General features: G+C 44.4%; 1 protein-coding gene across 1 annotated transcript; it reads right to left on the reverse strand.

The window, feature by feature from the left end:
* Positions 1-7,512: 7,512 nt before the first annotated feature.
* On the reverse strand, positions 7,513-8,836 carry LOC128771156 (leucine-rich repeat-containing protein 10B). The gene has a single exon (XM_053886339.1). The coding sequence runs from the start codon at positions 8,834-8,836 to the stop codon at positions 7,661-7,663; it is 1,176 nt and encodes a 391-aa protein (XP_053742314.1). The 3' UTR covers positions 7,513-7,660.
* Between the last annotated feature and the right edge of the window lie 5,143 nt (positions 8,837-13,979).

Here is a 13,979-nt window from a genome sequence, read left to right on the forward strand (position 1 = left end):
GCTGAAGCGGGGAACTATTCATTATCTGCACACAAAAAAATAACGACAGGGAAACGCCCGCATCATTGAATGTGACAATCTCATTTCCTGCTTCTTTTCTTTTTAACACAATGTTCATATTGGCATTTTAATTATACTTCCAGGGAGATCCATACAGCTGCCATAGACCTGGCTGGGCTCAGATATTAGCAGGAGGAAGCGATCGGGGGAGGAGAGCTCTGTATGTTCTCTGCATCTGCATAACTTACACAGTGATCAGTGGCGTTGTCAGTCCAAATTTAGATGCTGCCTCTTAATCTGAGGCCACTCCGCTCGATGTGAAGGCAGAGAGGCTGCAGATGCTGCCACGCTTCACAAAGTGGTGACTTCATTTAAGAAGAAAAGGTGCAGCCGCTCTAAAAATAGACGCACGTGATGTAAGCAAGTGTCTCCCGTGGAGTTGATGTGCTTGGCTCGCCTGCAGCCGTCTGGTGCAGTTCAGGGAGGGTCGGAAACCGAGGCCCATGACTGCAGGAGCCCACAGCACGTCAGGGTTCTCCCCGCCCACCGCTTCACCTGGTCCTCCTCCTGTTTTGATCTGGAAGGGTTCCCGCCAGTTTGTCTGCCTTGAAAATAATCCAGACGTGAAGCGACAGCTTTGGAGCTGCAATCCCTGCTTTGTGTGATCTATTTTTGCGCATTCTAGTGGAGGGTTTTGCCATTTTCTATATTAGCTTTTGAGTTATTAGTCTGCTAAGAATGGGTTGGCTGAGGGAACGATGTTTTCTTTCTAACCAGCCTCATGTCTCTGCTGAACTCTCCTGCTTTGGTTTGAAGTGTGGTATAATGCAAGGCCACTGACCTGGGAACTTGAGTCAGTAAATTGCTGGTTTAGCACATTTAAACTTCCCAAACACGCTCAAGGCATCGTCCCAGGCGAGTAGTCTGCTGCACCGTCAATCTCCACAACAGATGGCCGGACAACGCTTACCCAAACAATAACCAGCTGTCTGCAACACTCCTGAGAGAGTCAATCCCATTGGTCAAGCATGTCAATGTTTTACTGGCTGTTAAAACACGGCGCTTCTGGTCACACTAGCCACCATTCGAATATCAAGCCAGTACAACCTGAGGCAACCATTATGACCACCATCATGGCGACACAAACAGTCGGGTCCCTTATTAGCAGGCTCTGTTGTCAAAACTGCCCAAAAATGGAAATGGACGACAGTTTACATGGCAGAAGTAGCATGTCTAGCAGGCAAAAACGCCGACATCGGCGTCAAACACAGTTGAATTAATGGAATGCGTTCAAGCCCAAGGTAAGAAATCTCCCCAGTTCATGAGATATTCCTGAGCCGGTTTGAAATATTTTCACCTCCCTCTGGTGGGAGGCGACCATTTGTCCTGCGCTGCAGCTCCATCCCTCTTCCATTATTATTTCTATTGTTTTTCATCAAAGTGTGCACCCCGACACTTGAGTCCTCATTTTTATGAACTCAGACGGAGCACAAAAATGTTGAATTGAGTTGCTGTTTTCCAGTGAAATCCATCATTTCCATCGGGCTTGTCGGAGTGGCTTGCCATAATAAGTGAGCTTTGGAGGATCACACTGTGACTGAAGCCTCCCTGCTGAGAGTGTGGGATCCACACCGGCGCGTGTCAGATATATAATGTATGGAGAACTCCCTGTATTATTCCGTCTATATCCCGAGCTCACCAGGCTAACTTGTGCGAGTCGTCGCTCATTTCTGGCTGAGGGAAACGTCTGGCTGGATTCTCTCTGATGCCCTAACTGCACCAGAGGAATTAAACTGTGGTGCCTATCTTCATGGCCGTATGCAGATGAAGTGTGGGCACATTTTCTCGTGCTTACAGCAGTGGAAGTTATCTCCCGTCACCCACGGACATTTATATCAAGATGTCAACGTAGATTTCAAGCCATCCATCATTTTTACATAACAGTGCATCTTTTTTTTTCTGGGATGGAGGCTGGAGCAAGAACCAGTCTGGCACCGCACTGCCCCCCACTGGCCGCAAGGCGCTAACGGTTACAGAAAATGGTCCAGTCTTACTGTAATTCGGTCTTTCTCTCGCATCTGTTTTACTTTATCTTATTTCATTTGTTTAGGTTTTATATATATATATATGATAGAGAGAAATCAAGGGGAAATAAGCAAGTCTGAAGAAAACTGTCACACGTTTTACTTTGAATATTAATATTTAAATTCCAAATATTTATAGATCATCAGTTTCATAGTGGCTTCATGAGGGCCATATAAATACAGACAAGGAGTCGCATGTTTAGAGAGAGTCAGACATCACAATGACATTCCACCAGTACTTCTGCAGCCGTAACAGTCTGAGTGCTGAAAATCCTAGCAACCGTTTGTTTACTGCTGACTCAGGTGAACAAACAACTAGCTGGGTGAGAGCTGAGTGAGACGTCCGTCCCTGGGGTCAAATTCACCCTGGAAAACTAAAAATCACTCCATCCAGGCCATTTTAAGTGAAGCACGACGCTGTTGTGACTACCTGTGACTGGAAGAGAACTTTGGGAAGTTTTTTTTTTTCAAATAAGTTCTGGGATTTAACAATGTGAGCTGCTTTCATTTAATTTTCAGACACTGCCACGGCTGCCTCCCCGGGGGATTTCCACATCCATCAGTGTTGTCAGGTTTTCCATTACAGCAGTCACAGTTGAGCAGGCCGTCATGACGACTGCAGGAGCCACCAGAGGACCCCTGACCAACTGCTGCTACGACACGACGTACACAGCCGCATATGGTGAGATGCTGGGAGGGAGCCGAAGTTTGTTTCTGCTACACTACAGTACAATCCATCAGAAGATCAAGTTCAGATGAGCCGTGTTTGCAGACACTCACAGGGGGAACATGACTCCTGAGATGAGACCATCCTGCGAGACCGGCTTCACATTGAACCAAAGACCCCCTCTGTTGCATCCATACAACCCCCCGAGTTGGTGAGAAAAGTCCTATGATGATGAAAAAGATTTTAAAAAATAAAAATAAACTTATGTGCTTGAAACACTTGTAACCGGATGTGACATGAAATGCTCACCTTTTTTGCAAAAATGCTTTCACTGGTTTAAGTACGACTTAAGATATCAAGGTGTTGCTTTTTACCTGTGCGGAGAGAACATGTCTGCACGGTCAATATCCGGTGTGACATTACACCAGCCCCTAGTGCTATAAACCATGTAAAGACTCTTAAAGCAGATGTAAATCTGCACTCCAACATAACTGAACGAGAGGACGGTCGGCTGCCAAAAAGCATCAGAGTAATTAAGAGTAGGCTCCAGGCTTCCATTAGGGACTTTCACTCCCTGCCAAGTAAAAATGACTTTGTTCTTCATCTTCTGTTCGGACAGTTTTATATCCCAAACCAAGAAAGCCTTCCAGCCTCACTCACAGCCGCTCACATGGAAGTTGCCAAATGTTGTTCCCAAACCGACGAGAAGCTTCCGGCGACCTGCGGCAGAGGCTGAGCAGATGCAGGTGTCTGTGTTCCGTCACTTGTGATGGCAAAACTGATTCTGAATGGCAGTGTTTATTTGGCTTTTCAGTCCGAGAATCAAAGAGCATTTGTGCCACGTCAACTCACATCACCAGGTAACTTGGACACAACTAGAATGATGGACTTTTGCTTACTAGTTTCTGTGATTGACAGCTGTGGAGTTTCGAGATCACATGACCGTCGGGCCCAGAGGAAGCACTGGCTCCACTGCAGGAGCAGAACTTCGACTCATCACATTTCAGGAGAAAAAAGAGCAAATGGTTTCTTTGACTATTTAATAGCGTTTTACAGTCAACTTAGTTCTTTCAACGAAGTCTCAGCTTCCTTTGATGTTCAGGTGGAACCCCGCCAAAGGCACATTTCTGTCACCAAGATGGACTTCAGGCCTCCATTGTCACTGCAGGTGGGAACACCGTTTGGAGTCAATAGAATCTTCTGTTAAGATTTTGGGTTTTAACTTTTAAAAAAAAGTCAGAAAAGATGAGAAGAGATAGCCCCCATATATCCCTATTTAAAATCTTCAGGATCTGTTATGAAGCAGCTTCTTTAGAAACTTTAGCAACGAACCCAGACCTGTCTTTTTAACAACCTCATGCATCTTTCTTTAACCTGACAAGTGAGTTGTTTTTAGAGCTTTCAGGTGCTCCCAAGTGTGCACAGCTTGAAGAGCAGTTCAGGATACACCAGGGGAAGTGACGCCCTGCTGGGTCAGGACGTGAGTACCAGGCAGATCCCCAACCGGCTGCAGTGTTGATGTTGAAACACTCGTCTTTTCTAGAGTTTTCAGTCACAAGATAACCAAGGTGAACCTCCCGCATCTTTTCAGAGGATCATGGGGGAAAAGGTGATGCTTTTGTGTGACATTTCTCATGAAAAAATAACAATATATCTGTTATAATGCATGTGAAATATGTGTTTCTAGGAGCCTTCCGGCTTTCTTCTTGAGATGACAAGCAACCAAATATTTCCTGATGTTCCGTTTGAGCCGTCACACTTTCAATCCCATTATTATGACTCGTAAGTGAATTTGGTTCGGTCTGTTCTTCCTCTTCAAGCATATGTTCGGGCCACAATTTGACAACTGAAAATGGATGATAACAAATAGAGGATGAGTGTTCTTTAGAGGAACAGGTGAATGCAGACAGCAGTCTCTGATGTGCTGCTGGGCACTTGACAAGGGAACAGACGAAGGCAGAGGAGTGTGTGAATGAGATTTGTGGAAACAGCTGTGCGTTAGGTGTGTTTAAGAGACGATAAAGAAGTGAAGACATGGCGGAGTTAATCCAGAACAGGAAGAGGGGCATTAGTGGAGGTGACCTTTCCTTATAAGAATCTTAACACATCTGTGACACAGACCTTTAAGATGATGCTTTTAACACCTACAGGTTTTGTCTCCGGCCAGAATTTGACAAGTTAAGAGCTCGCTGCAGAGTTCCAGTCATCGGATATGAGAGGGAGAGGAGTCGCATCGGTGGCAGAGAAGATACACCTTTGTGGTGAGTCCTGCAATGTCCTCTCTCTCCTCATTGATTTCTTTTCGGAATACTGTGACTCTGACAGGCGGCTGAGGCCCATCAAGACGATCATCTGTCGTGACAAGAAAAGTGTTTCTGCTGAAGCTTTCATCAACAAGACCAAAGACCTCAAGTGACCAACTGCTCACAGTTTGACCGCTTCAGAGAAACATACACAACAGAGGATTTCATGGATCGGATGAGTGTCTTGTGGAACATCCATTGGTTTTATTTATTAAGATTATTATTACTATTATTATGAACTTTTATTTAAAACGTGTGGATTAAAATTGTTCAGTTAAAACACAATTTACATTGACACCCAAAATAAAAAAAACAATACCACAAAAGCAAAATAATTTCAATAAAACGGATTTGAAAAATGTATTTATATCCAAGTTCATCACTCATTCACTGATAATTTGACACAAATGCCAGCCCAAAATATGAATGTTCCTAAGAAAAGTAAAAGTTAAGTAGCCAAGTTACACAGGGGTCAGCACCTGGTGTCTCCCGGTGGTGTTTGGAGGCCATCTGTTGGTTAAAGAGGGGACGCTGCAGAGGTTTGAGGTGCGCAGTACAGTACAAGATTATATGAGATTTGAACACATTCCAAGTCTTTCTGCAATGCTCTGGTTCTTAAAAAAAAAAAAAAAAAAACTTTCTTCTTCATGTTTTATTCAGTTCGGAGAGCTGCTTTCTCCTCTTCCAGCTAGCTGTCAGATGTATTAGAGAAAACATAATCCTGGCTTCCTAATCATCTCCATGTCTGTTTCCAACAATGGTCTTGTCAGTGTGTCATTTTGAGACTTCATGTAGCGGAAGAGCCGTCAGTCACGGCGTGAGGCTGTGTGTGGAGAGTATCAATGCTGGGAGTTGGTGTGGGATGGATTGTGCTTGACTAGAGCAGTGAAACTGACCAGCACAATAGTCATACATTGTTGATTCTCGCAAATATTTCATGGCAAAATCTCAGGATTTGAGCAACCGTTTCAGTGAAACCTAGCATCAACATCAACTCAAGAGTGCCATGTAGTGTGCTCTGAAAAAAGGACACTATTTCATGAAGCCTTCAGCACATCACTACAACAGACACCACTTCCAAGTCCAGCAAACCCTGAAAGTTTAAATCAAATTTAAACCCAGTGTAACTGATTCCAAAGGAAGCAGAGCAGCCAGCTAAGCAAAACTGAGGGCTTGGTGATGACTCGCTCCTGTAAAGGTGAATGTGGCTTTGCCAAGAGGAGCCCAGGAAACAAGCCGCTCCATCACCGGCCTCCATCCTCTCATCCAAACACCATTATTCAAGCAAAACCTGCAACTCTTCATTGTATCATGTTTTAATCACAAGGATTTAAAGCACAATGATTCTGTCTGCAGTTGTTCAGTAACAGGAGAACAGACACAGAGTTGGAGCATAAATATTTTAACCCTCAGATAAATATTCAGCTCTGTAGATGAGCTGAGACAAAGAAAGCGGGTTGGGTGACAGAGCCGACCCACATTAATAATGAGCGGCGGGATGAGATCAGGACCTGCAAGAGGTGTCGTCTCAAAGGTCCAGTCAAACAGATGAGGCCGATGATCAAAAAACCTGTGCCATCCAGGGAGAAAAGGTCTGAAAGGTCCCTATGGACTCGCCTTTTATGGTGAGGGAGCATGATGCTCCGTCTCTTGGCAGCGACACCCCCAGCACTGCTTACACAACACTGACAAGGACCTGCGCTCTTTAGTGTGTCGTAAATATTTTGTATATCTAAATCCCGTACACACGTTTACGCTGAGGGTTTATAGAAATACCAAAGAGCCAGATTTAGAACTCACAGGGAACAGACACTGACCTGGATGGTGGATGCACTCGAGTCCGGGAAACAAGCGTGGCCTGCCCCCCGTATGAAATGATAACAATGAAGACACGTTCAGATCTGGGCTACACTTTAATAAGAACACACAGACACACATACACACACCTGAGTCCTGCTCTGATGTGGTGGGAAATTTACTCACAGCCAACCTCACAGCCAACGTTTCAAATAAATTAGCCACATAACTCATACAAAAACAAAAAATGTTGGTCGTATTTTCTACTTTGTTGGAGGAGGATCGAAAGCTCCTTGAAAAGTTGCTGACTCATCATGTTTAAAAAAAAACAACTTTGGGTTTGTGGGAGAGGTTTGGACTAGTGACACACCCACCCAGATTACTGACTTTTTATTATCTTCCCTGAGAGGGATAGAAGGATGAAGTGTCAGAGTGAGGATAGAACTGCTACAAAGGAGTCACAATGGTGGGATGGTGCCACGAACAATTTAGACAAAAACCTTGGGAACCTCTCACAGTCCTCTATGTTGATACATGTTTCCAGCTTTTGTCTGAACGGCAAGATTAAATGCATGTCTGCTAGTAACAATGAATCACGGCTGTGAGGGTTGAACCCTCCATGTCAGGATGATTTTTGAGGTTGAAAACTACTGTCACAACAGCAGATCGCAGTTTTCACCAGCTGTAGAAGTTACAATTTGAACGCAGCAGCGTACAAATCCCAGTGAATTCTGATCTTCACTGTAATGATAGGGTCAGTGAGCACCATTGAAAATCGAGATACAACCATTTGTAATGTGATGCAGCCCTTATTCTCTGTCCACCACCCCCTCTTCATACTCGTAGTCCATCGGCGCGTTCTCATACTCCAGCTCTTCTCCTTCATACTCCAGCCCTTCACCTTCACAGATCAGCTCCTCTGTCTCATACTCCACCCCGTCCTCGTCATATTCGAGCTCAGCGCCGTCATACTCCATGACCAACAGCTCCTCATCCTCTTCCTCTTGTGCCAGCTCCTCTTCCCCCTGCATTCCAGCCTCCTCAGAGGTCACCGCCGACTCGCTGGTGGTTCGGTTTGAGCTGCTGTGCTTCAGAATGCCGTGAATGACCGGCTCCTCCTCTGCCCGAGCCAGCTCTTCTGCCTCTTCCTCCGCCGCCTTTCGCCTCCTCTCATTCTTGGCCTCACGAGCCTCTAGGAACTCTGCAGCTCCTTCTCCCACCACCAGCACCTCCTCGCCTACTTTAGGGGGTTCTGTGACGGGATTGTGGTCGTAGGAGAAGAGGCGGAGGCTTTTGAGACGTTTCAGACTTGGGAACTCTGTGATCTTGTTGCGGTCCACATCAAGAATCTCCAAATTTTCCATGTGCAGCAGGATTTTGGGGAAAGTTTGGAACCGATTTCCATAAAGCCAAAGGCCCCTCAAGGCCTCCATGCGCGGAAGGTCCGAAGGCAGCGTTTTCAGCCGGTTGTCTCCAATTTGAAGGGACTTGAGATGTGGAAGGTCGTAGAGCTCTCGAGGAAACCTCTGGAAGTAGTTGCTCTCCACCCACAAGCAGCGGAGACTCCGCAGGTTCTTGACCTCGGGTGGGAGGTCCATCAGACGGTTGCTGCCCAGATACAGTCGTGTGAGCTGAGTCAGCTGGCACACAGCGAGAGGAACATCTTCCATCTTGTTGAAGTCCAGAGCAAGGGTCCTCAGACCCTGCAGCTGCGAGATGTTGTCAGGCAGAGTCCTCAAGCTGTTCCCACAAACATACAACTTCTCCAGATGCATCAGGCCACAAACACGCGCTGGAAGGCGCTTGAATTTCCGATAACTCAAATCCAACACCGGGTCTCCACTCTCCAACAACTCCTCCACCCCCAGCGGAAGCTCAACCTCCACCTCCTCCTCCACTTTCTTCTTCGGTACGATCTCGGCCTCCTCTGCTTCCTTCTCCTCTCCTTCCTCCTCTCCTTCCTCCTTCCTGGAGGTGTTGCCCATGCTGCGAACTGCAACCCTCGATTTGACCGTGAGTCAGGACAGACTCATTTGACAAGACAGCAACAGTGGCATCCTGACTGAGGTGCTGCTCTTATTTTAGGGTCGACACTGCCAGCTGAGTCGACCGTCATCTTTGATCCACTGTCATCCTTCCATTTATTTCCTGGAATTACAGCAGCCACTAGCAAAATGTAGCATAGTAGTAGTAGTAGTAGTAGTAGTAGTAATAGTAGTAATAGTAGTAGTAATAGTAATAATAGTGGTAATAATACTGCTGTTGGTGGTTGAGTTGAATGACGTGCAGAGCTGCGCTAGAATCCACCGGTGCTGCCTTCTTCTCTCCTCTGGCTCCCGCTGGACTCCCAAAGGTTACCTGGTTCTGTGGTCCAGTCTCTATCAGGTGCATATAAAGTGCCACATTCAGGCATTAAGAATCCGCCAAGTGTCCTTCCTCCCCTGCGTTTTTGACCGCGATGTGACCCAGCCTGCAGCAGCAAGAAACAATTAGAGGAAGTCCGTCCGATAGCGACTGCAGCTGCGCCCCAGCAGAGGCCCGAGGTCACCCCGAGTTAGAATCCACAGTCCAGAGAGAAATATCACACTTTGGAGGAGCGCGGAGCAGCTGAGTCGCCTCCTGAGGTTGGTCCTCATCAGTGTGAAGGTTCACGTTTAACTGCCGCCTCCCTCCCTTACCTCCCCCCCGTGTAACCAGAACGTGTGTGCGTGTGTGTGTGTGTGGAGGTGTGTGTGTGTGAGACTAAACACAACCTGCGTTACTCACCTCAAAGTCAGAAGTAATAAACAACATTTGGAGGAGCGTCTTTTATGTAAACACATTCGCGAGGTTCAATTTTGTTTGCGCGATTCACACCAGTGAGGTCAACGCTAACATTTTTGGAGTAGCAGTTACTGACGCTGAGACCGGAGTGACCACCGCAATATGAGAAGCTGTGAATGAATTATTGAAGGGATGCAAAGAGGACTGCTTCAGTTTCAGCCCTCAGCACCCCATGTTGGATTAGATATCCTGGGTTATCAGGATAGAAGCTGAAATGAAAAGCACATTTCTACCTTGACTACTCAAGTCTTGCGCTGGCACAGGACATATGGATCACCTGTGGGTGGCACCAGCAGAGGTCAGTCTCAGGTGTGTGGGATGCCACTGATATCATTCATGCACCTTTTAGCAACCAGCTGTGTTGCGCCACATGGAGATGCAGCTGTCATTCATCTGGCCAACATTTCATGCAGCAAACAATGAAAAACGGCAGTGATGGCTTAATGAAATGTCACGAAACAGTGTCCTAATTTTCAGAGGCCACTAGATGGCACTGTCTATAGTTTTGGGCTTTGAAGAACTGTCTCAATGAAGCCTCACAAAACACACAGGTCAGATTGCATTCATTTCATTTCTCTCTCAGTAAATCAACCACAGTCTGTGGTTCAGGCCTCTGTGTTGGAATTCCAGAGTGCACATGCTATTTAGAACAGCATTAGAGCATTTGAGGGCATATGTAAAGCTGGACTCATGTGGCTTCATGAAGCAGTGCCTTCACTTTCAGAGCCCAATAGATGGCTGAAGAATCTCCAAGCTTGGACAACCATTTCAATGAAAGCTCACATTAAACTTAAACTTAGAGTGCCACCTACTGAGCTGCTAAAATCATGACACTGTTTCATGAAGCCTCGTCAGCCCATCACTAGCTACAGCTACATACCCAGCAGTGGGCGGCGCTACTGTATTCATTTGCCCTGGATTTTTGCATTTCCACATTATTTATTTATTTATTTTAATTTGTTGAAAATATAGAAGTGCATCATCGTGTAAATTTCAGTCTGGCGCGTCTGGTTGCCAGGCAGATTAACTTCCATACTGCTATATACTTCTGTAACATAGTTGTCACAGGTAACTTCAGGCCCTTATACACAATTAAAATTCAAATTAACATTTCGCAAGTAGAACTTAGTCAATTAATAGCAGCATTCATAATTTCCTGTTGTCTTACATGTAAAGTCGATGCTACATCACAACAATCGAATGATTTGTTTATTTTTGAATTAGCTTTACAAATATTAATCCTTCTGTTTTCCCTTCTTTTTTTGTAATTTCCGTGAATACATTCGGCTGCTAGTTGTGATTGGGTACCATGAGACGAGGTCAACGTTTTTTTGTGGCCACTAGATGGCGCTCTCCGCTGTGTGAATGCTTTTGCACTTCAATGAAAACTCATTTCTAAACCAAGAGCGCCAACTACAGAGCTCTGAAAATTTCATGAGAGCACATCAGCCCATCACAATCTCATGTGCCGAGTTATTCTGTTCTTGTATTGTATTGTAAGGGAATTAAATGGACATAAAAGTGGAATGACAATGCAGTGCATTCAAATCATATTCTACATCAATCTCCAGGATATTTACATGGACTTGAGATGGATCTTTCATAAGAGCTGTAAAAGCACCTCCACCCCTGCAGTTCATTCTACAAGATGAATTACACAGCGACCATTAAACCATCTTGAAAGACAAAGCCAACAAAACGTGATTCATCATTGCACATTTTAAAAAACAAAATACGTCCCACACATTTGTTGCTGTGAGATTAATTCACTGAGCAACCTCAACATGCATTTTCAGAACTGCAGCCCCACTGAGGCAGTTTTGACTTCTAAAGTCCAAAGAAGACCCTTTTTCCTTGCAGAAACCCAGTCAACATCCTGGCACCCCAGTGTCCAACACGATGAGGCTCTGCAGACCTGACTGTTTGTCATCGTCCGGCCTGACTGACACGGCGTCTGCCGGGTGATGATACCGAGGAGACACAACAGGGGTCACACCAGCAGCTTCTCTGTCAGCCCGATGAGCCGCAGCTCAGGACGCAGACAAACTGCCTGCTTGAGGATAATCCTGTCTGATGTGCTGTGGGCCAGAAGAGCTGATTTGCAAATTTGACCACTGCGTGGCACTGACCTCTATCTCAGGAGGAATAAACACGTGATTGGAAGGATGACTACGCTTTTCAAAGGACGACAATCGGCCTGTGTATAAACACGGCATGCGTTAGTTGATTCAAAACACAGCTGCCGTGGTGCATTTTAAACGTATCGTGGCTTTGGTTTTCCCAAATGTTGCATTCATCGATTGGTGGTATGAAGCTAAATGTGACCCTGACCAGAGTCCCTTCCCTGTCGTGCGGGTAGCAGACAATAATCTGTTCAATATAAATTCAAATATGGCCAGACAAGTTTTGACACAGTGACATTCGTGATTAAATATCTCACTGAACAGTTACAGACGTAACTCACGGACGGATTTGCATCAAGGTCATCCAAGGACATGAAAATGTCTGCTTGTTAGAGCTGCTGGCGCTATCTAGTGGTGACTATGAGTACTGCAGCTGTCTGGCGACGCTCACTGTACATTAAATATTTACATATTCAGCTCATTCAGATAAATCTAAAATAAATTAGTACCAATTAAAGAAACAGTCTTTAAATTAGTCCTCAGCAATGCTTGTACTGCAACCTACCAGAGGTACTCACTATCATGAGGCGTCGTATAGAAATAGTAGGCTTAAGTCAACAAAACTTCCTTTATGAAGTTATAAACCACCCACCCTCGTGTCCTGATTCAGTCAGGTGTACTGGGATCACCATGTGCGCCATGACCTGCCAGTTATGACCGAGAGTGTTGCCTTCCAAGTGTGTTGGCCTGTAGCTGCGCCACACAAGGTGCCAAATGTCAAGACGTGCCAGAAAGGAAACAAAATAAATACTAAAGTCTATTTTAAGAATCAATCAACGACAGTGTTCCAGTTTGAGAGCAGCATTCTTAAACAGCCTGGCCAAAGTTGTTTTTGGCATTCATCTAAATAAATAATGGTGCTCTTGCGAAATATTCTGCCTTTGGTCCAGCAGGTTTGGTCTGGTGATGGATTGGAAAGGTTGTCTATAGCAGAGGAATAGTAAAGGGCATGTATATGTGCTCGTGATGTTTATGAAAGTTGTTGATGAATCATGTGGTCTGATGTGTTTGGTTGAGTTTGTGGGAAAGTGACAGTATATATGTGGTGGTCTTCACACATGCCAACTGCTTTACTTTGAATAAAGGTTTCTCTTAGAAGACTGTTGGGAGGAAACCAAGGGGCACACCTGGCTTTTGGAACCACCTTGTGATGAATACTTACAACTTCCACAGCTACTAGTGCTACTCCTATGATTATATCTACCCATAGTTCAGCTTGTCCTCCTCCTTCTGCTCCAGTTGTTTCTATTAATACCACAACTAACACCATTGCCTCTGATGCTAGCGCTACCACCACTCCTCCTAGTACTTTGACGACAACACCAAACTTTCCTCCCACTACATCAACTACACAGACTAATTCTTCAGACATTTTTTGCTGACACGTCTTCCAAACCTGCTACTATATTCTGTTATGTTATGTTATGTTATACACTATATGTCTACACTACAGCTGCAACTACTATAATAGAACAAATAGAACAATACCACTACCAGTACTAATGCTGCAGCGGTTAACAACAACAACAACAACAATAAAACAACAACAACAACAATAATAAAAATACCTCTATTTCCATAACTGCTATTATATTATTACTCAAAGCTCCATTACCAAAGGTGCTCCCAATATTTATACTACTAACACTACTGATTGAACTGCTGCTGATGTTATTACAACAAAAACAATAATAATAATAATAATAATAATACCTCTATTTCCATAACAGTTGTTATATTATTTTTCAAAGCTCCATTACCACAGGTGCGCCGAACATTTATACTACTGACATGACTGATTGAACTGCTGCTGCTGTTATTACAACAACAATCAAAATAATAATAATAATAATAATAATAATAATAATAATAATAATAATAATAATAATAATAATAATAATAATAATAATAATAACAATAATAATAATAATAATATTTGCACGGCTGTTTTAATTGTTATGATGACCATACATTTAATATCTTCTATATGTTCTACAATAATTTCTTTTTTTACGCAAAGACGTGTCTACTTCTTTTCACGTTTCCCACGTCGATTTGAAATATTCAGATATTTCGCTCCCAAACTGCGCGGCATTCTGTTGACCTGATGTGGTCGGTAGAA

This window comes from Synchiropus splendidus, chromosome 14 (assembly GCF_027744825.2).
Source record: "Synchiropus splendidus isolate RoL2022-P1 chromosome 14, RoL_Sspl_1.0, whole genome shotgun sequence".
Taxonomy (NCBI): domain Eukaryota; kingdom Metazoa; phylum Chordata; class Actinopteri; order Syngnathiformes; family Callionymidae; genus Synchiropus; species Synchiropus splendidus.